Genomic DNA, 22,184 nt, shown 5'->3' with positions numbered 1-22,184 from the left:
ATGCGGCTTCAGCACCACGCAGGGCTTCCTCTCACCCTCCGGATGATGGCTTTTAGCCACTGGGCAGTGTCAACAGGCAAAGACATGGAGGAGCAAGAGGTGTAATCCACTTTGACTTGATCAGCACTCATTGGGGACGCACTAGGGGAACTGGGAACTGCTCAATGAGTGTGGACAGTCCTTGTTTTTCACCTGCCTGTGCCCTGTCCTAGACCCACCCCAAGGGGAGCTGGAGTCCTGGAGGGTTTCAAGACTGCCCTCCAAGGAAGCTGGTTCCTCATCTCCAAGAACTACCTGCACATTAAACATTTCACTCACTTTAGTGAAAAGGGCACTTCTTGGTAAGTCCAACTGATTGCAGCAAAACCTTTTTTAAACACAGTTATGTTGATTTTTATGTATTTTTGTTATACTTAATTCTAGGTAGAGTGTTATGATTATGATAACGATGGGTCACATGATCTCATCGGGACATTTCAGACCACCATGACCAAACTGAAGGAAGCCTCCAGGAACTCCCCCGTAAGTTGTATCTTTGTTTGAAAATGTTGGACCATTTGGCCATACAGTTACTATTTCATTCTTTCCCTTGGCACAGCAAACAGTTCAGCAGGCTTTATACTATATGATGTTCAGAAGTCTATGGATTTATTTGTTTAGTAACAGATGATCTAAAATTCATACTTGGGGTGTGAGTTTATGTTAACATTTAGAGGTTTGGTTTTCTTGGCTACAGATAACATGTATGGTTTGATTGAAAATCCTTAGTTTTAAAGCATTTGGCATTTCATTGGGCACAATCATTAATGTCTATAGCACTGGACAAATACTTGGGTTTGAACTGTATATACCTTAAAAATTTTTTAAAATGTATTTATTGATTTTAGAGAGAGAGTAGGTGGGGGGGGAGAAAGAAAAACATCATTTTGTTGTTTCACCTATTATGCATTCGCTGTTTACTTCCTGTGTATGCCCACACCAGGGACTGAACTTGCTGCTGTGTCCTATTGGGATGACACTAACAGCTGAGGTCCTTGGCCAGCACTTGCACTCTGTCTGCTTCTACAGCCTGCTTCTGGCTCTTCTCTCTGCTTTGTCCTTACCCAGAAGAAGGATGAAAGTGTGGTGATGGCTTTAAGTCAGGGAACCTAGCACTGCTGCCCGATGGCACTGGTTTTGTGAGGGTTGCTCGTCTGCCTTCACTGTGTTCATTTTATTATGTAGCACCCCCGCCCATCTCTAAGAGTGCCTCTGAAACGTTTCTGTCTCTAAGCCAATGTGGCTAAAACCTGTTGCAGGGAATTTTATAAGCAAAACTTACAAATTGCTTCCATCTTACTTATCTTTCTGGTTTGAATGAGAAACTTATTTTCTTTATAGTTTACTTATAACAACAATGTGAATGTTTATTAGCTGCTTAGAGACCTGGACCACGCGCATGTTTTATGTATACTGTAGCATTTGCTTTTGAGAGTGCAGCAATGGGGTTTCACAGGCATGAGGGCGTGGCCAGGGAGAAGGTTTGTTTCCCCTAGTCATATAGGTGACTTAATACAGAAGAAGATGCTGAGCGTTCTAGATCAAAACTTAAAACTAAATGAACCAAACTTCTGAGACATTTGGTTTAACTAACTGGGATAAATGAGTTTTAAACAAACATGGGGGTCGGGAATATTTAGCGGGTCACGTTGTTCGTCCCGCTCTGCGGTCACAAAGCCCGGGCACTAGTGGCAGCCAGGACAGAGGTGCTGGTGGGATGGAGGAGGGGCTTTTCACATCCCACCCCCAGTTTAAGTGCAAACATTGACTTGGCTTCTACTTAACATACTTTGAATTAAAATAGCAGTAAACTTCAGCTGCAGATATTCTATTTAAAGATTGTTTTTTAAAGGCGGAACAAATGGAAAACGGTGAAAGCCTAAACACTCCAAATAACGCAGGTCTCCTAAAGGAATGGAGTACGTGCAGTAGGCTGCCTTGTTTTCTCCCGGGGTGGGCGCGTTATTTTCCAGTCAGTAAATGACCTGCTCGTAGAAGATAATGAGAAAACAGCTACCAGTACAATATCTTAGGGATCATGTAAAGTTTTTCCAAATCCAGCTACCTCGTGACAGAATGAGGTTTTTCTTGTTGCCGTGCTAACAGGCTTGCTCACTCCTGTTCTTCGAAGGCAGTTCTGTGTGTCACCTCTGTACTGGGAGCCCAGAGCAGCGCCCGACTTCGGTCACGTGGTGTGAGTGCTGAGGTGGAGCAGCCTCTCACCAGTGAGTGCTCTGGTCAGAGCACGTCTGCCTCAAAACGCTCAGTAATTAATATTTACGATGATGGCCAGGACTCTGGTGGGACCCCGAAGCCTCAGGAAATTTAACGTCATTTTGTTTTGTATCATTGTATCAAATGTACTTATTTATTTATTTATTTATTTGTATTTTTCTGAAGCTGGAAACGGGTGGCAGTCAGACAGACTCCCGCATGCGCCCGACCGGGATCCACCCGGCACGCCCACCAGGGGGCGATGCTCTACCCATCCGGGGCGTCGCTCTGTCGCGACCAGAGCCACTCTAGCACCTGGGGCAGAGGCCAAGGAGCCATCCCCAGCGCCTGGGCCATCTTTTTGCTCCAGTGGAGCCTTGGCTGCAGGAGGGGAAGAGAGAGACAGAGAGGAAGGAGGGGAGGTGGAGAAGCAGATGGGCGCCTCTCCTGTGTGCCCTGGCCGGGAATCGAACCCGGGACTTCCGCACGCCAGGCCGACGCTCTACCACTGAGCCAACTGGCCAGGGCCAATCAAATGTACTTTTTAATGTCTGATTCTCAGGAAATTAGTAATGCCTCTGTGTAGAGTATGTAAGTTGCTTTCCATTAACCAGAAGAGGTGACTCACCAAGTGTCCACTGACTATTCCTCATGTGCTTATTTGTTAGGTAAGATGGTGAGAATTTGAAAGTATAACTTGGAGGTCAATTTATCCTAGCTATGAAAAAAAAAAACAAAAAACTAATGAAATGAAACAACTGAGAATAATACCAAGTATGTGTGCCAGTTTTATATGGCTTCAGACGTTTAGTGGGTGGTTGAAGATCGAGAAGACCAGAATGGTAGATGATGTCACAGAGGAGGGCATGAGCCAAGCCTTATGGACAGACAGGTGGACAGGAGGTGGAAAGGAAGACCAGTCTGTCTGGCAGAGGAAGTATAGTGAGGACAATAGATCTTTTCTAACATGCATTTCCAGTGGAAAGATGATGCGTTTTACCACAGAAATGGGCTTCATAGATCTCTGTGTTCTGACGGTAGGTTTTTCTGCTTTTCCAAGCAGCAATTTTTGTTCTCTTTGAAAGTAACAACTGGGAATAATATTTTATTTCCTCGTTGTAAAGAACAAAAATTAGCCCTGGCCGGTTGGCTCAGCGGTAGAGCGTCGGCCTAGCGTGCGGAGGACCTGGGTTCGATTCCGGCCAGGGCACACAGGAGAAGCGCCCATTTGCTTCTCCACCCCTCCCCCTCTCCTTCCTCTCTGTCTCTCTCTTCCCCTCCCGCAGCCAAGGCTCCATTGGAGCAAAGATGGCCCGGGCGCTGGGGATGGCTCTGTGGCCTCTGCCCCAGGCGCTAGAGTGGCTCTGGTCGCAACATGGCGACGCCCAGGATGGGCAGAGCATCGCCCCCTGGTGGGCAGAGCGTCGCCCCATGGTGGGCGTGCCGGGTGGATCCCGGTCGGGCGCATGCGGAAGTCTGTCTGACTGTCTCTCCCTGTTTCCAGCTTCAGAAAAAATGAAAAAAAAAAAAAATAAAAAAAAAAAAAAAAAAAAAAAAAAAAAGAACAAAAATTATTACGTAGAAACTTTGCAAGGAAATTTATATTTATGAGCTATTTTACAAGGTTCATAATTTTAGGAGCGCCTTAAGGATATGTCATGTTGACTATTTTACATACTTAGCATATTTGGTCATTGTTTCAGAGTTGTATCTTGCAACAGACCTACATCAGTAGGTGGTTAGATTCTAGGAGAAAAAGTCATTCACTTAAATTCACATCGGCATTTCTAACATCACCAGTGAGAATGAACACGCTGTCTTTTCTTCCTACAGATTGAATTCGAATGCATAAATGAGAAAAAGAGGCAGAAGAAGAAAAGCTATAAGAACTCAGGCATTGTCAGTGTGAAGCAGTGTGAGGTCAGTGGACCCGGCCGGCCTCTATTCCATGAGGTCTCATTTCCAGTTCTTCCACTGACGTTGTTTCCACCAGACACACCTGCACTTAGCGAAGCTGAGAATTTCACTCGCACCTGGGTGCTTCAGGGGAAAGAACAGAACAGGAAATAGTAAAGAAGTCTTTCAAGTGTCTTTGCTTCTAAGGTTTGACAGCATTTTAGCAAAGGGCAAGGATGTTAAGGTTTCTCATTACCTCAGGAAACGTGAGGCCCCCGTGCTCTGTTCCCACTGCACTGGCAGGAAGGATGTTGGGAATGGGAGGCCAATCCAAGAGATTTCTTAAACAAGTGTGTTTTTAAGAAATCTTGATTATTATGCTTATTAAAGCTCTCAACATATTAGATTCATTGTTAGTTTCTTAAAACATAAAGTATATATATATTTCAACTTTGGCCATTGTTGTAATCTGAACATTGCTACGATTATCTTGAAGTAAAATCTTCCAGATTCATGACATGTAGGGGCGGGGGCTTAAACTCAGGTGCAGGGGTGGCTTCCGGGGGTTTATGTCCTGTTCTGTTCTGTTCGTTTCACCAAGTGTTAACATTGTTTGCCCGAGTGCTCGGCATCTTGTGAGCAGTGGCAGAGTCTGACTTTCCCCGTCACTGTTTGCTTTTAGATCACGGTGGAATGCACGTTCCTTGACTATATTATGGGAGGATGTCAGCTGAATTTTACTGTAAGTAACTCACTGAATTTTTCAGTCAGTTTTGCAGAAAGAGCACTTCGTTTTGTAGTGGCTTTTCTCTTTCTGCACAGCTGACGTGGTGATAGCATTCACACACGCAGCATGTGTGGTCCCCTTAGACAGGTACACCCTGCAGCTCCTATCTGTACTAGTGGGATCTGTCCCTTCTTCCTGACGGGAATCAGACATACAGAGCAGTGATTATCCTGTAGTGAGATCAGTGATGGACAGACCAGTCAGACAGACATACAAGAACAGCCCTGCGTCTGAAGTCCTGGGGTAGTCGTTCCTGATGGCAGGTGTCTAGCCAGTGGGAGTGGCTGGCTGTTTCATGCTGACACTCACGTTACTTGACTGTGGAAGTACCCTTGGTCTCAGGTGTTTGTGAGGAGACAGGGCGGGCTTCAGGATGAATGTCTGTGTCCCTTCTCCTGATGTCCTGCCTTCACTAGTAAGGGCTGCGGCTGTGATTGCAGGTGGGGGTGGACTTCACCGGCTCCAATGGTGACCCACGGTCTCCTGACTCCCTCCATTACATCAGCCCCAACGGTGTGAATGAGTATTTGACCGCCATCTGGTCGGTGGGGTTGGTCATTCAGGACTATGACACGTGAGTATGATGTGTTTTCTGTGCTCCGGGAGGGTGGTTTCTGTCTCATAAGCTTGCTCTGTGATTGAGTGGTGGGGTGGGATGCGGGGGGCGTGGCTTTCTCCCTGAAATCTCTCTTGTCTTACCTTGTCTTTCTTTTTGGGGCAGTCTTAGTGTTCACCTCCGACCTCTGGTTACTATTGGTGGTCATTTGTGACGTATTTGTGCAATGTGCTGACTGAACAGCGACTGCAGTTCACAGGCTCTTGTCTCTGACCTATTCCCACAGGGCTCACTCATTAGGGAAGCTCTCTGTGATATCAGTCCAGACAACACATCCTATAAACACAGACACCATTTCTTAACACATTGAGTTCCTTGGCAGCCATCATAAAATCATCTTCTTGCCCTGGCCGGTTGGCTCAGCGGTAGAGCGTCGGCCTAGCGTGCGGAGGACCCGGGTTCGATTCCCGGCCAGGGCACACAGGAGAAGCGCCCATTTGCTTCTCCACCCCTCTGCCGCGCTTTCCTCTCTGTCTCTCTCTTCCCCTCCCGCAGCCAAGGCTCCATTGGAGCAAAGATGGCCCGGGCGCTGGGGATGGCTCTGTGGCCTCTGCCTCAGGCGCTAGAGTGGCTCTGGTCGCAACATGGCGACGCCCAGGATGGGCAGAGCATCGCCCCCTGGTGGGCAGAGCGTCGCCCCCTGGTGGGCGTGCCGGGTGGATCCCGGTCGGGCGCATGCGGGAGTCTGTCTGACTGTCTCTCCCTGTTTCCAGCTTCAGAAAAATGAAAGAAAAAAAAGAAAAAAAAAAAAAATCATCTTCTTAATGGCAACTTTGAACAAGTGTCAAAGGATAACCTGAATTAACTGCTACAAAATATTTTGAATGAATTCTCCATGGATAGGTTTTAAATAGATTTAAATAGGTCCTTTTGAAGGTGGAGTAGACAATAGAATAAAAATGTGCACTTTACATTTTTTGTTCTGGATCTCTTAGGACACAGTATAGAATTCCACTTGGTTTTTTTCCTATTACTTTGTGATGAAAGCCTTTACTTATTGATATTGCTTTTTATTAGTCTGTTATGACATTTAAAGAAGTGGCTTTTCTCAGAAAAATGCAAACAAACCTTAGGCAAACGTGGCATTCCTGGTATCAGCCTCATAGAATTTAAGGCAGAATCCAGAAAAAGAGTTAAAAAAAATTTCAAAGTAACACCATCATAACGGGGTTCATATAAAGAGTAGAACGTTGCCAGGCCACTCTCCATGCCACCTGGAAGTTAACCCAACAGGAAGACCTAAGGAGCATTTACCTGTGGAAATGGAAACATTCCTAGGTGGTTCTCAGGTCAAAGAGCAGACCACAGCATCCTACCCCGGCTCTTTGGAAGTAGAAGGTGTTCCTGACCTGTGGTGGTGCAGTGGATAAAGTGTCAACCTGGAATGCTGAGGTCGCCGGTTTGAAATCCTGGGTTTGCCTGATGTAGGCACATATGGGAGTTGGTGCTTCCTGCTTCTTCTCCCTTCTCTCTCTTTCTCTCCTCTAAAATGAATGAATAAAGTCTTTTTTAAAAAAAAATTAGAAATAGAGGGCAATGAGGAGATTGTGCAAGATGACTAAAGAAAGGCAGGAGAAGGCTGGTTTATGGTTTCATTTTTAAATAAGAATTGTGTATAAATGAACTAGCTTTTCAATAAAATTAAATACTGGGAAGAAAAATGAAGTCATCATAGTAATAGCAGATTCATATACGTATCAGCTGTTTTGTGTTGTGGATGATTTAGAGCACTTTCTACATGATCTCCTCTGATCATGTCCTTGCCGAGAGGAAGCCACTATTATCACCTGCACTGTGCAGAGAACAGGTGTGGGGCTGGCCCTTGTCCATAGCCCCTCAGCTGGTAACTTCCTTCCTCTGACACAGCCGGTAAGGACTTGGAATGTTCTAAATAAGCCACCAATTATTAAATTAAAGAAAGAGGTGATTCTTCACAAGTTCAGCAAAACTGAAGCACATCATTGCCAACATCAACCCCCATGAAAGAGAAAACATCATTGGAATGAGACAGATTATAGGCATAAATTCAGGAAAAAACAAAATTTATATGTTGATACTCTGAACTTTACTGTTATTACATTAGAAATCTGGACTAAAGTATAACATTTTTAGGAAGGTTTAACTTACAAAAGTTGGCTCAAAGAGGCAGGATACCACGATAGAGGAGGACCAGCCACTTCTCCCTGAGGCAGCAGACCACGACAGATTCAGATGTCCACTTCAGCAGACCTGTGCAGAACAAATGCAAACCGGAGACACTCCAGTAACAAAATACTAGAAAGCAGTGAGAGTTCAGAGAAGGGTGGTCAGATACAACATAAAAAAAAATCAACGATTTCTCACTAACCAGCGGTAACCGATTCAAGAAGTCATGGGGGATAAAAGATCACAATTCAGAATGCAGTAGAAGTTGAGAATGAGGTTTGTTGAAAGTCTAGGGTCTTTACTGAGGGACAACGACAAATTGTACTCGGACAATGAAGGAAGCACGTGTAAATGAGAAGATAAGCCACAATTCTAGATGTCATAATGATGTAAGATATAACCTGTCTCCCTAAATTAATCAAGTTTGATCAGAATTGCAATGGAATCCTGACAAAATAATTCTTAAAATTTTCTAGAAGGAAAAATGAATCAGAATAGCCAAAAAACTTTTCAGGAAGAAAAAGAAACAGGAATTTGTTCTAGTAGACAGTAGAACATTTTAAAGGCATATGACTGGAGATTGTGGAACTAAAACTAGACCTTGGAGTAGACCCAAGTGTGTATGAGAACTTAGCATATGGCCGGTGGCATTTCAGGGGAAGGGGCTGTCACAGCAGTCAAAGTGGACGAGAGCTGAATTTGGTTAGAACACTCTCCAGTATAAACAACAGACAAAACTGCTGAAATGGAGACACCCAAAAGCAACATGCTGACTGGATAGGTGCTTGTGTTCCTTTCACATTCCTGTGTAGAAGTGAGGAGCTCAGACTGAGGGGAAACTCTGCCTTCCTAGACGACAGTGGCCACCCCAGGTCCAGGCAGCTGCTGTGGGTCCTAGGTCCTCCAGTCGTGGAAGAAGAGGGAACTGGGCTGTGTGTGCATCCCCTCAGGGGCCTAGTTCAGATGACTTCCGCTCCACCGCCCTGGCGGGGGAGCTGGGGTGAGCCGAGTGGGCTCTGGTTTGGGGGGGTCTCTCATCGAAGGGGCAGAGAAGGGACACTGTTGGTACTGGCTTCTGTGTCAAATCCTGCCCCAGCACACTTCCGATAGACTCAGCATGAAAACGTCCAAGACAGCCCTGAACCTTCCCGCAGAAAATACACGTGGGCTGTTTACAGTCTGGCTGTGAAGGGGCAGAAATCATGAAAGAATTTTTATTTAAGATTTGACACATGTGACATAGGTTCTGTCCTCAATGCAAGAAGAGCCTTTGAGAGTTTCTGTGGAGAAAGATGTCCCTCCCCAGTAGGAAATTGGCATGTTCATCCCAGTGGGTTGACTGGCAGGACCCCGGGGGGAGTCAGTGTGGGGGCACTGTGCAGCCCTCCCAGGACGCTGTGGATTCACGGTGCTCAGAAACGTGGGAGTTCTGTGTGTGGCGTTCGCACCCATTTCTGTGGCTAGTGTATGAATGTTCATAGCAAGTGGTTACAAGTAACCCCACGTCATTGGGGCCCAGGGTTTATGGCCACATGAGTTTGCTGTAAATAGATGGAAAAACTTGTGGTTTTTAGGGCTTTGTGGATTTATCTGCATATTTATTCAATGAAATAATATATAATATATAAGTAAAAAAGAATGTGTTATAAAATAGGAGCATAGACTCCATTTTTATAACTATATGTAGAGAGACATTTTTGTATCTTTGTATTAGTTTTAAGATTCAAAAATTTTTAAAAATAAGCTCATTTGGTTTTGAGTAAAGATAAAACTCTTTCTATTCTGAAAAAAAACCAAAAAAACAATCTTTTACTTTTTTCAAATTTTCTTTTTAGTGATAAGATGTTTCCAGCGTTTGGTTTTGGAGCTCAGATACCCCCGCAGTGGCAGGTAAGAGGGAGCCCTGTCTTTGTGGTCGGCCTCCGAGAGAGGCAGGACCCGCCTCGTCAGCCCCCTCTCCTCCTTCCAGGTGTCGCACGAGTTTCCTATGAACTTTAATCCGTCCAACCCCTACTGCAATGGTGAGTGAGACGTGGGCATGCAAACTGGAGCCTCCCTCGTGTTTGCTTTTCCTGGTGATTTAGAACTACTCAGATTCCCCCTCCAGGCTTCTCTGGGGACACATTTACCTTTCTGTCACATGGAGCAAAAGAACTGCCCCCAGCTGGCGGGGAGGGTGGTGACATCACTGTGATGATGCTGATTCCGGGCTGAGTTCTCCCACCTTCCGAGGTTCCACACAGCGCAAGAATTCTCAGCCTCAAGACGGGCTCAGTAAGTCGAGTCCTGTTACGCTCACGTGTAAGTTCATTTTAAAGTAAACCTTCTGTGGACTGAGCAGTCCCATCTGCGGGTCTTTTGAGACTGCTCTCGGAGGAGCAGGGAAGGGGTCCAGCGTGGAATCGCTGGTGCTCAGACCGTCTCCGGTGGGGCTCGGTGGGCAGCTCCCCTGTACAGGCAGGGAAGGCCAGCGCTGCGGCTCAGGCTTCCTCCTCTGCCCCATTGCACGATTAACCTAAATGCCTAGTCTCCCACAGAGTCACGTGTGTTTGGAGGAGGGAAACGAGGCAGGGGGAGAGGCATAAAATTGTAGACAATAAGCTGAATTTCTGCAAAGGTCCCTTCGGCAGTTGCAGAATGTGTGGGTTCTGAACAGAAGAGCCTGTCCACTCCTTCCCTGCTTGCAAGGTGGACGCTGTGAACGTGGTGTTGGGGGAGTTCGTGTCAGGGCTCTCTCCTCTCCAGAACGCTTCTCCCACACCGATTCAGTGTGCCTCAGATGCACTTCACTGACTTTTTTATCCGTAACCGCTTGAAAGTGGGAATATTATTCTTTTCAAGAAACGTGTTTCATGCCTGTGATGAGATCGGAACAGTTTTTGAAGTCTGTAATTAGGTTTCATCTATTGCCAATAAGTGTGGATGACTGTCACTTCATTTTAGAAGTTCATGTGCTCTGAGTAACGTGAGCCCATTTTTGGGTGGCAGACAGGCGCAGTGCTCCCACCTCTGGTTTATAGTCTGGAAGAAATAGCCTGTGGTTTCAGATGAAGGAGACGCTGCAGAAAAAAGGCAGCCTTATTTTAAGGCAAGGAGGGTGAATCCCTTCTCCTAATTGTCACTGAATGTATTTGTCCAGAAATAACATGTGTCGCTTGGTCCTGTAACACAAAGGGAGGATTTTGGTGTGTTTCGGTTTCGGTGGAGGAACTGAAGGCAGTTGCTATTTATGTGAAGACGTTTCACTAATACTTTGTACATGTTCAGACTGAAGAGCCAGGTGAGACAACAGGCGTGGAGGACGGTATTATTGCTGTGGTTACAGACTTGGGTTTTCCCAGCACGTACCACTGCTGTGAGGCCTGCCTCTGGCCCGTGCTAACGTGGTTTTATTACTGGTGGGCTGGCTGACCACTAGGTACATACAGCCTCACCTGTGTGCAATCTCCTCTACGTGTGAACGTTGCATTCTCAAAGGCTGTTCACGAGACCATGTAGTCCCAAGTTCAGAGCGACTAAGAGGAGTTTATGGGACCTCTGCAATTTTCAGGGAAGAGACTTGTCCTCTGAAGCTTTTAAGCCAAGTCAGTGCTTCGCTTCTTTGTTGCTCTATGTTCTGTTGGACATTTTTAAGTGAGAAACCTGTTTGGGTTTTACATTAACAATCTTCCGTGGCAGATTACTTGGTGATCTCAGCATGTATTGTGGGGAATTTCTAGAGCATTCCATCTAGTATCTTACCTGCGTCTGACTCTGATGTGAGGGCAGATGCAATGGGTGCGTGTGTGACACTAATATCTTAGTTGTGCTTCTACCGGGAATGCTGTTTGGCATTCACCGGGTTGTGTTGTCAGATGCACAGTCTCCAGGTCTGGGCAACTTGCTTCCTGGGCTGCAGCTCGGCTGTTTCTGCCCCATCTGGGCCTCGGGCTGAAGGAGCGGTGCCCTCGGTGGCCACGGGAGAGCAGGCAGTGTGTCTGCTGAGACATGGGTGCCCCATCCACGGACACTCCTGCCCGGTGTCCCTGCACACAGACCCCAGCTGGCCCAGCAGTGCCTGGACACCTGCTGCGGAGCGCCACCCTGACCCGGAAGGGCATGTGTGTGGCTCTGCAGCCTGCCCTGCATGCTTGACCTCGTCATCAAGGTCTAGAATCACTAGAGGGATGGTAGCAGCCAGTGTTTGGGGAGCCTCTGGCCACATATGCAAGGGTTCTCCATTTAATCAGTCACTTTCTTGCCTCTTAAGTCGGTTGTATGATGTAGTGTCTTTTTCATGGTTCTTTTTCCATCAGCATCTCATTCCTAAAACACATCAGAAGTAATGAGGCTACTGTAGATTAATGAATAATTTCGCTGGGATGAAAAGAAATGCCTTCTCCTGGGACAGGGGTGGGGTTATCGGCTTATGTGATGGAGCACAGCTATGGAGGTGTGTGATTCGGTGTAGCTTAGAGGAACTCCATACGTAGAACTACCCACACTCTCCAGAGCACTGCATGTTGATGCGTATGTAATCAAATTAGCCACGTGGGGAATAAAGAACAGTTGTGCTATAACCCGAGAATTTCCAACACTGCTCTTCTCGTCTAGGGATCCAGGGCATTGTGGAAGCGTACCGGGCCTGCCTTCCACAGATAAAACTGTACGGACCAACCAATTTCTCGCCGATCATCAACCACGTGGCCAGGTTTGCTGCTGCAGCCACACAGCAGCAGACGGCATCTGTAAGTGCACTGGGGACAGGGAGGTGTGGGTCGTAATTGTTCCCCCTGCCACTTGTCTGTTGATTTGACAGTTGATCCAAAGGTGGAGCGTGAAGTAATGGTACAGTCATCCTCAGTTTGGGAATAACACCTGCTGTTGAGTTAGTGATCCTTACAGACAAGACAAAAACAAAACAGCCCTTTCACCCGTGGGTCTTTTCTCTGTTTTTAGAATCAGTTTCTTATATTGGTTCTAACCCTCAAAAATGGAGGTAGACTTTACAGAGGAAAACTTGGGGAGACCTAGCAGTTGAACTGCTGCTGCAGAATTATTTATGGTGTGGATTAGACAGCCCTCACCTGTGGGACCTTGCACACCACATCTCTCCTGGCCTCAGCGTTCTCAGAAGTAGGGCAGGGATGACCATCTTGTACAGGTGTTGAAAGAGCAAAATAAGATGATTCCAGAGCCTGGGCCACCAGGAATGCTCAGCACGGTAGGTGCTATTACAAATCTTACTTCCATTGTAGACGTAAGTGGCCCGAAAGATAGAGTCACAACTTTATGTAACATTTTACTACTCTCTAAAAGAATTTATCAGAGGTGACAGAATTAGGAGGTTTCTTCCCTGAACCATATCCATTTCTTAAAAATGTATTTTGGTCTAATAAACAATTCCCCTCTTCAGTCAGAGATGTCACACACTCCCTTGATCAATACTTAGATAGATTTAATACTTCTGTAAAACCAAAGTATTGATTCCTGTGCTTGCTGAGAGTTTAATCTCTGGCATCCCCGTGTCTGGCTCCTGTGGGTTCATGCCCGCTCCACTTTGTGGTCTATTGCACTTTTATTGAACCCGTAGCATTTCTATCCTTGAACCCCTTGTCCTCAGAGACCTCAGACTGTTTTTAAGCAGAGATGTCCTGGGTAGAGACTCCCGGCTCGGGGAACTGCCTTTACTGTGGGGGAGCCGTGCTGCTCACGGTATCCCTGTTTCTTTGGCAGCAATACTTTGTGCTCCTAATCATTACCGATGGTGTGATCACAGACCTGGACGAGACCAGGCAGGCCATTGTCAACGCCGCCAAGCTGCCCATGTCCATCATCATTGTTGGAGTGGGAGGCGCTGACTTCGGCGCCATGGAGTTTCTGGACAGTGATGGTGGGGGTCTGCGCTCCCCGTCGGGCGAGGTAGCCATCAGAGATATCGTCCAGTTTGTGCCTTTCAGACAGTTCCAGAACGTGAGTACCGCGCCTCTGTTTGCCCATCCACAACCGGGGGGTTGGGTAGGTGTCAGGCAGAGGTGGGAGCTTCCCACGTGAAGAGCCCTGAGTGGACAGAGTGTTTGTGTGGCAGGTCGTGTGCTTGGGTGCCTCTCGCAGTCTGTGATCAGTCATTAAACCGCAGTGGTGGTGAATGTCTTAAAATATATTTCATCTTTACTTACATGATGGCAGAAAAACTGTCTACAGGTATGTGATGAATTCACCAGACTCAAAACTGATTGGATGAAAGTCTCTCAGGAGACTCTTCCCCAGTTTACTCCTTGGTGACGTCTCGTAAAACTGGTACATGGATACGAGCAAGGTTCCTCCCCACAGGATGCCCCATGTCTCCCGCTCGTAGCCACACTCATCCCACCCCACCTTCATCCCCTCCTGACCCCTGGCAGCTGCTTGTCTCCAGTTCATCTTGTCATTTCAAGAATATTATGTAAATGAGCCCTGCAGCCTGTGACCTGTGGGACGGGCTTCGCAATCGGCCTGATTTTCTGACAGTCACCCCAGCTGTGGTCCTTGTGTCGGCTTGCCATTTGTTTGTTGAAGGGCATCTCGGTTGTTTCCCAATTTGTCTGCTAAACACAGAGCTGCTGTTAGCATCGTATTTAGTTTCTGTGTGAACATTTCTCTGGGATCACTACCCAGAAGCGCAGTTGCTGGGTCATGTACTGTTGCGTGTTAAATTATGAAAGACACTGGAACGGCCGTGCCATCGTACATCCCCACTGGTGATGCCGGGGGAGGGTGCGGGCAGGGGTGTGGTTAAGAAGCAGTAACATTAGGTGTCTCTGTGCTGATGGAACAGTTGTGTATCTTGATTGTGGTGGTGGTTACACAGATGTGTCCAGATGACGGAGTCCTGTAGGACCATGTGCCCCCCCACACACACACACACGAACAAATGCCGACGCTGGTGAGATCTCAGTATGGATGTCACTGTCTTGGTTTTGATGTTGTCCTGTTGTTACAGAAGCTATCACCCTTGGAAGAAACTGGGTGAAGGGTACATGGGAATCTTCTGTATTATTTTTGCAAGCTCCAATGAATCTATAATTATTTCAAAGTAAAAAGCTTAAAAAATTAATGCCTAGTGAACGAAGTCATTGCATGTTATAATGCTGGCACCATAAAAGAATCTGACAAATGCTGGAGAAAGCAGAATATTCCTTCATTATTCCGGGATCCCGGACCTTACTGGGACAAGGCGCAGGCCAAGGACAGGCGACTCCCCACTCACTGACAGCTCAGGAGCCTAGTTGTCATCAGAGGGCAGTAAAAATGTGCTAATGACTTCATCTGGTTGTTTTCCCCAGGCTCCCAAGGAGGCGCTGGCCCAGTGTGTCCTGGCCGAAGTCCCCCAGCAGGTGGTGGGCTACTTTAACACCTACAAGCTCCTGCCTCCCAAGAACCCTGCCACCGCCAAGTGAGAGTCCTCCCTCCCCCGCCCCCCATGACGGACCAGCCGTGTCACACACTTCACCCCAGCATTTATGGTGTAAACCTAGTTCTCAGTGGGTTTTATTGACTTTAAGCATTCTTTTTATACTTTTTTGGAGAAAAAGTACTAAGTTAATCTTTGCTCAATCAATTCAGTGATTGCTTCTGATTTCTAAGTAATTGCAGTGAGGCTGTTTGTATACTGTTGTGATTGTTCACTTTCACTGGAAGAAAATGCCATGTTCAGTGTGTCTCAATGGGAAGAATGAAAACTTGGGATGGTGCGATTTCAGGCGGCCATGTTCTGTAACAAGCCCGAGTTCCGTCCTGGTGACAAGGCTTCTCAGAGCACCCGACACTGGAGCTGTTTCTGTGATGGTTCAGTGCTTCTCCAGGGCTAAAGTCTTGAGGTTTGCGGCCGCACAGACAAGGTGCAGTTCACAGTCTAGAGCGCTGAAGGCCGAGGCACGCCGGTCCTACAACATAGTGGGCCCTGTGTGAGCCTCGGGCGAGCAGCATCGGGTTTGCTGCCTAGACCTCTCTGCCCAGGTGGTCGCCGTCTGAGCTCGTGGTCTGCATCTGCAGGTGCCTCCTTGCCCTAGAACACATTGTCAGAGTGTTTCCATGGATTATGTTAAAATGGACAAGACTGCTTTGTCCAGGAAAGCATGAGGACCAAACAGGGGGCTCCGTGTCCTTCTCACTAACTGTGCTTGTTGAGAAAGGACAGTTTCATACGTTGTTTGCTACAGCCCCAGACATTAATTTGCACATCTTTATTTAAACATTTTCTCCTTTTTTTTTTTAAGTAATGTTTTTAGTCTGATTTTTAAACCCATGATAATGGTTATCTATGATTCAAAAACCACATTTTCCATTTTAATAACCTGCTATTTCCTAAGCCTAGGATGTACAGTATTAAGCATTAAACCTGTTGTAACTTTAAAGCAAATCCAACTTCTGATATAGTTGACTTCACGTGCTTTGTGTAAGAGTAGACTTCTCTCCCTGATTCTCACCCCGTAGAACACATTACGTAGCAAACGTACTGTCATCAGAATAGACTCAGCAGTGTCTTACTCGGGGCCTGTGGGCCCCGGCACTGTGCAGCTCCATGTGTCAGCCCATCCTCTAGGAATCCCACAGGAAACCTGCGTCGTCTCAGATCCTCAGCTGGGTGCCCCCAGTGCTGCTGACTTGCCTGCATTCCTGACACCTGCCCCTCAGCCCGAGGCCCTTGTGCTCTGAGGTGTAGAAGGGACGTGGCTCTTCCCACAGTTGGGAGCCTGTTGCCTTGCAGTCCAATTCTAGTTCTCTGTGTGCCTGGAAATAGCACATACGTGTTGCTGTGGTTTCCAGAATTTTCATTTTTAATCACATGTAGATTTGCACAGTTCTCTGTGCAGGGTGAAATGGGAAGGGGCACGGCCACTCCGTCTGGTGTGGGTGGGTGGGTCCGGAGCTAATGCCCACCCTCCTCACGCCCCCACCCCCCACCCCACTGGCTCCTGCAGTGGGGGCGGGGGGAGGGTGGGGACTGCTGGCTGTGAGAGGTCATCAGTTTCACTGCTCAGGTCACAGGTCTTCACAATTCCATGTTCCTGTTTTAATGAGAATTGTTTCTTTTTTAAAAGAAGGTTTTATTATACATTCTTGATCAGGTTCATCAGTGATGCTGTTTCTCATAAGAACTGTGATTCCAGCATAAGGGTAAAGGATTGGTACCTTTTTATAGTTCGGAATGAAAGCAGTTACGGTTTCTAAATTACTTTATAAAGTCCTTGCAATTCCTACATTTTCCCTCATCACATGTGATTTAGTTCTGTTTTATAAAATAGTCCCTTTCCCTTCTGTGCCACCATTCATTCAGGTGCCATTAGTTCTGAAAGTGCCTTTACAGACGGCAAGCAGGCAGACCACTGCGTGTGCGCTGGTGCTGGCGCTCTGGGTGGACGCACCGTCTGCGGGGATATGGGGGACTGATCAGCATGAGCAGGTCATAGAGACGCAGGCTCGGGTCCGGGACTTTCCCTGTCCACTGTCCCTGCACAGACGCAGGGCCCAGCTGTGCACACTTCATCTTTGTCCCTGGCCTTGATCACTGCTTCCTGGAGAGCCGTCTCGAGTCAGTTCCTGTGTGGCTGACAGTCAGGAGTGACGCACGGGGACAAGTCTGGCTCTGACCGTGGAACTGTGCTGTGCTTTCGGGTGTCTTTCAGAGTAAGCACGTAAGTGACAACTGTGTGAACTGCTGTCCCGTGGACTGTCCACTTGAACACCCTCCGGATAAAATGTTCCCTCATGTGCTACAGCTGTGCCTTGTTTTCATTTCTATTCTCTGAATGTTATTAAATCCAGTGGAAAAGTGAGAAATAAAGTGAATGTGATATAGTAGGTGGCCTGTGTTCCATACTTTATTGAATGAAAGAGTTTGGGGCTGTTACTACTTTGTAGGGTTTGATAATTTAAAAGATGCACCCACGATGCTTTTCTGGGCACAGTAAGGGAGGGTTCTCAGCCTGCACCTGGGCCGGCCTCACTGGTATGGTGCTCACATGTTACTAGCCATGTGACACAGGACAGCTCATCTACAGAACCTTTAAAAAATTGCTTCGTTTCTTCCTGACTTGGTGGTGCAGTGGACAGAGTATCAGACTGGGACGTAGAGGACCCAGGTTCGAGACCCCGAGGTCGCCGGCTTGAGCACAGGCTCACCATCTTGAGCATGGGGACTCTGGCTTGAGCGTGGGATCATAGCCATAATCCCATGATCATTGGCTTGAGCCCAAAGGTCATTGGCTTGAAGCCCAAGGTTGCTGGCTTGAGCAAGGGGTCACTTGCTCTGCTGTAGCCCCCTGGTCAAGGCACATATGAGAAAGCAATCAGTGAACAACTAAGGTGCTGCAATGAAGAATTGATGCTTCTCATCTCTCTCCCTTCCTGTCTGTTCTTATCTATCCTTCTCTCTGTCTCTGTCACAAAAAGAAAGAAAAAATAAAAATTGCTTCTCTTCTGTTGCATCATTGGGCTAGGGCTTGGGGACACAGTAGTGACCGTGTAGCCCAGGTTGCTATCTTCACAGAGACAGTGGATTGGGATGGGGAGAAGGAAATGTTACTTGAGTACCACAGAGCCGTGTGGTCAGTGTGTGAAGTCACACGTTACAGGGAGACCTGGCCCGACCGGCTGGCAAGGAGTGCTTTCCCTGAGGATGAGGTTCTAACCTGTGGCCTGAAGTTAGCAGGTGAAGAAGGTTACACGCATTTATGAAGTATCAGGTGAACAGCAAGTATGGAGATAAATGTTTTAGGAAAGGAAAGAAATGTGTGTTGGAAAATAAAATGCTGGGATGGGGGCCACTGGTGAGAGGGAGGAGTGGATGGTGGGTCCTCTTGGGTGTGTGAGGGGTTGTCTTGGGGTCGCGGTCGTGGTGCCACCAAGTGCGCAGGAACACCAGGAGGAGGGTCTGGCGTGATGGCGTTGCCTCGTCGAGGCCTGAGAGGAAGTTGGTGGTGGTCACCTTCTGGCGGACATTCTGCTGTCTGGCCCCACACTTGCTTGGTGTTGATACTGGGTCAGGTTCTGATTCTGTTTTTCCTGCCAGAACCCACCTCCACCTCCAGGCGTGCATTAGGCTGTATGTCACGAGGCAGACTCACGGCTGATGGTGACATGCATCCTCAGTCTGCCAAACCACTGCTTTTAGCAAGAGTCACCCTGTCGCTTGTCACCAAGTGTGGCAGCATTTGGCCAGGTTCCCCAGAACACTCACAGCGGGTTGCATGTCCTGGATAGTTGTCCTCTGGCATGGCTACTGCTTCCGTCCTCCCAACAAGAAGTGATCAGCGAAGCAAGTGTCAGCATAAGAGGGAGTGTGCCTCCTCACACCAAGGGAGGGGCCAGGGCATCCACCATGTTCACACGCAGACGCTCCCAGGCGCCATTTCCAGGCCCAGACTCAGAAGACAGTCAGAGCTGGGGCAGCACTGCTGTCAGCAGGTGAGTTCACAGTGAATGACACTGTTCACTGACACCACACGGAAAAGGAGCCACATGACAGCGAGACAGCAGCAGCAGAGGTGAGGCAGCACCGCCCCCCCCCCCCATGCTCAGAGCTGTGGCACCATCCCTTTCTCTGTCCCAGGCACCGAGGTCACAAAGTCACCAGTGCAGCTGGCCCTAAGCACAGCCGCTGGCAGGTGCTGCCTCCGCCTTCCAGCGTCCACTGCTGTCAGCTGCCCAGCCACCTGTTGATCCTGCAGTCCTCAGAGGATCCTGAGCTTCCTCACCCTGCCCCATGTGCTCCAACCCCGGCACCTTTCCTGTCAGGCCCTGGAGCCTGTCACTGGAGAGCAAGGTCCTCCCCCTCTCCCAGTCCCTCCCTTAGAGCTTCCCTGTGCTTCACTCTCATTACACCTGGGTTCCCCTGCACAGACTGTCCAGTGTGGTTTTCTTCCTGACCTCCCACTGGCAGAAGCAGGTCTGTAACCCCTTCTGCCCCCAGGTAGCATTTTGCTTTGAAAACCTCCAGCATGGACTTACCATCAGGCCAGCTCCTGCTCCTTTCTCCTGGTGATCACCTTGTTATGCCCTTCACCCCCACCCACCCTGAGGCCCTGCCGGCGGGTCCTCCCTCCTGTTATCCTAAGCAGCCTGCTGCATCCCAGCTTCAGTACTCGGTCTCCCACTAACCACTCACTAACCACCCACCAACCATCGCTTTCCAGCTCAGTTCCTCCCACCACAGCTCCAACTCCTCATTCTCCAGCGGCACCTTCCCTCCAGGAACCTGCCTTTCTCCAGGTGTGGCCCCGCTCCTCCTCCAGGTCCCCTTCCTGCCATCGGTGCTGGCCCTGTGGCTGCAGCCCCGGGGCTGTTCTGCTCAGACATGCCTAGTGCACTCTGACCCCTCCTGCAGCGCTCTGTGGTCACATGGCAGCCTGGCTCCCCGCACTCCCGCAGGCCTTCAGTGAGTGTCGCTGCCGCCCTATTTAAAGTTGTACCGGCACCCCTCGTCCCTGTGCGGGCTTTACTTACATGATCTCTGGTCCTTGTCACCTGCTTACACGGAGGTGCCAAGAAACCAGGGAACTTTGTTTAGTTTGCTCACTGCTGCCTCCCCAGAGCCTGGAAGAGAACACAGCATGTAGTGGGCTGTCCCTAGCAGACACGGAAACTGGAGGCTGTTCAGGGCTCCATGACAAAGGCAGAGGGCCCCCTCACGAAGAAATGGACAGTCTGTGGCTCCAAGTGAGAAAGTGGGTGGGCTGGCAGTGTCGCTGATGAGTGTGCTGGGATAACCTTTTTATTCCATAACCGCATCTCCTCACTCGCTCCACGGAGAACAGCAGGATTCCAGCTGTGATAGTTCTTCACGTTCCTGTCATAGAGAGCGCTGTGCCTGGTCCCTTCCTGAAGGACATACTGAATCTGAAACTTGCCTCTCTGGTTTGGAATGCAAATACAGTCCTAACCTGGCAGACTGGGCCCTTGTCATTTTGCCCCAGGAAATCTTGGAAATGATAACACTGGGGAACAATTTTTTTTTTCATTTTCTATTGCATGGGGTTTTAGAACTGTTTCTATATATTTCTGCATCGCTGATTCCAAATCTGAAATCTGTTTTTTGGTGCATGCTCTAGTTTTTATGCAATTTTAATTTTTTTGTTACAGTTAATGGCATGCATTGGTTTTTAAATTGAAGTTAAAGGGCAACGACTCTTGGATTGAACATAACCACAAGGCAATTAATGTTTTACAAACATCATTTTTACATAATTGTAGTTGTTTTTAAATGTAAAACATTATCTGATAAAAAACACCCTCTTATTTGTATTAAGATTGAATCATGGCTTCTTCGAGTAGGCGTAAATGTAAGAATAGTCCTGACACCTTCTGTTATATATGTGGCTGTTACACACTTCAACGTCAAAGGCGCAATATTAATCATTTGTGACACGTGCATATATTGCCTATTTTCAAGTTCCCCTTGGCGATCAAGACAAGAATTGGGCTCCTCATATTGTGTGTCATAATTGTGAGAAAATGCTTCGTGACTGGATAAAAGGAAAACACAAAGGAATGCCTTTTGGTATTCCCATGGTTTGGTGTGAACCTAAGGACCACAGCAGTGACTGTTATTTCTGTCTGATCCATACAAAGGACATCAGCAAGAAAAAACGGCATATGATCGCATATCCTAATATTCCTTCAGCAATACGACCTATCCCACACTCTGAGACACTCCCGGTTCCAGTTTTCAATCGTTTTATTTCTTCTAAGGACGAAGAAAGTGAACATGGTGATCAAGTGTATTTTGATAAAGATGCATGAGGAAATGGTTGCAGAATCTGAAGGGTCGTCTTCTGATGACAAGCAGTCATTAACCCCTCAGCTGTTTAGCCAACCTGAATTGAATGACTTAGTAAGAATGACATAAAAATTGTCCTCGACTTTCTGAAGTATGAAGAGCATAACTGGATCATTTGTGTGGATCTTAAAATGGTAAATTTCCTGCTAGGACAACAGAGAGGTTTCACGAAGTATCCTTACTTTCTGTGTTTGTGGGCCAGCCGAACTCGGGAGAAACACTGGACACAGAAGGAGTGGCTGAAACGTGAAGCTCTGGAAGTAGGGGTGCAAAATATTGTGAATGAATCTGTAGTTAATCCAGACAGGATCATTTTTCCCCCACTTCACATCAAACTTGGCTTAATGAAGCAATTTGTTCAGGCTTTGAATAGAGAAAGTGAATGCTTTCAACATATTATTTCTGCTTTTCCTGCCTTGTCTTTTGAGAAGATAAAAGCAGGTTTATTCGATGGACCTCAAATTCGAACCCTCATACGTGACGAAGAATTTGCCAGGAAGATGAATAAGGAGGAGAAAGCAGCATGGCAGTCTTTTGTGGCAGTTACAAAGAACTTCCTTGGCAACAAAAAAGCAGAAAACTATGAACTTCTGGTTCAAAGGATGCTGTTGGCTTTCCGTAACATTGGATGTAACATGAGTGTTAAGATTCACTTCCTGAACAGTCACCTTGATAAGTATCCCGAAAAT

The 22,184-nt window shown here is 47.5% G+C and overlaps 1 protein-coding gene across 2 annotated transcripts in view; it reads left to right on the top strand.

The window, feature by feature from the left end:
- Nucleotides 1-17,519, top strand: part of CPNE3 (copine 3) — a 51,586-nt gene extending 34,067 nt beyond the window's left edge. For both annotated transcript variants that reach the window (XM_066378778.1, XM_066378780.1), the window contains exons 8-16: nucleotides 424-522; nucleotides 4,087-4,173; nucleotides 4,832-4,891; nucleotides 5,377-5,510; nucleotides 9,533-9,587; nucleotides 9,667-9,718; nucleotides 12,291-12,424; nucleotides 13,413-13,649; nucleotides 15,002-17,519. In XM_066378778.1, coding sequence (XP_066234875.1) covers nucleotides 424-522; nucleotides 4,087-4,173; nucleotides 4,832-4,891; nucleotides 5,377-5,510; nucleotides 9,533-9,587; nucleotides 9,667-9,718; nucleotides 12,291-12,424; nucleotides 13,413-13,649; nucleotides 15,002-15,115 — 972 coding nt within the window. In that variant the 3' untranslated portion in view covers nucleotides 15,116-17,519. The remainder of the gene's footprint in view (nucleotides 1-423; nucleotides 523-4,086; nucleotides 4,174-4,831; nucleotides 4,892-5,376; nucleotides 5,511-9,532; nucleotides 9,588-9,666; nucleotides 9,719-12,290; nucleotides 12,425-13,412; nucleotides 13,650-15,001) is intronic.
- The last annotated feature ends 4,665 nt before the right edge of the window (nucleotides 17,520-22,184 follow it).

The sequence above is a fragment of the Saccopteryx leptura genome, chromosome 3, assembly GCF_036850995.1.
Source record: "Saccopteryx leptura isolate mSacLep1 chromosome 3, mSacLep1_pri_phased_curated, whole genome shotgun sequence".
Taxonomy (NCBI): domain Eukaryota; kingdom Metazoa; phylum Chordata; class Mammalia; order Chiroptera; family Emballonuridae; genus Saccopteryx; species Saccopteryx leptura.
Note: the sequence above shows the minus strand (reverse complement) of the source record. Positions and strands in the feature narration are given on the sequence as shown.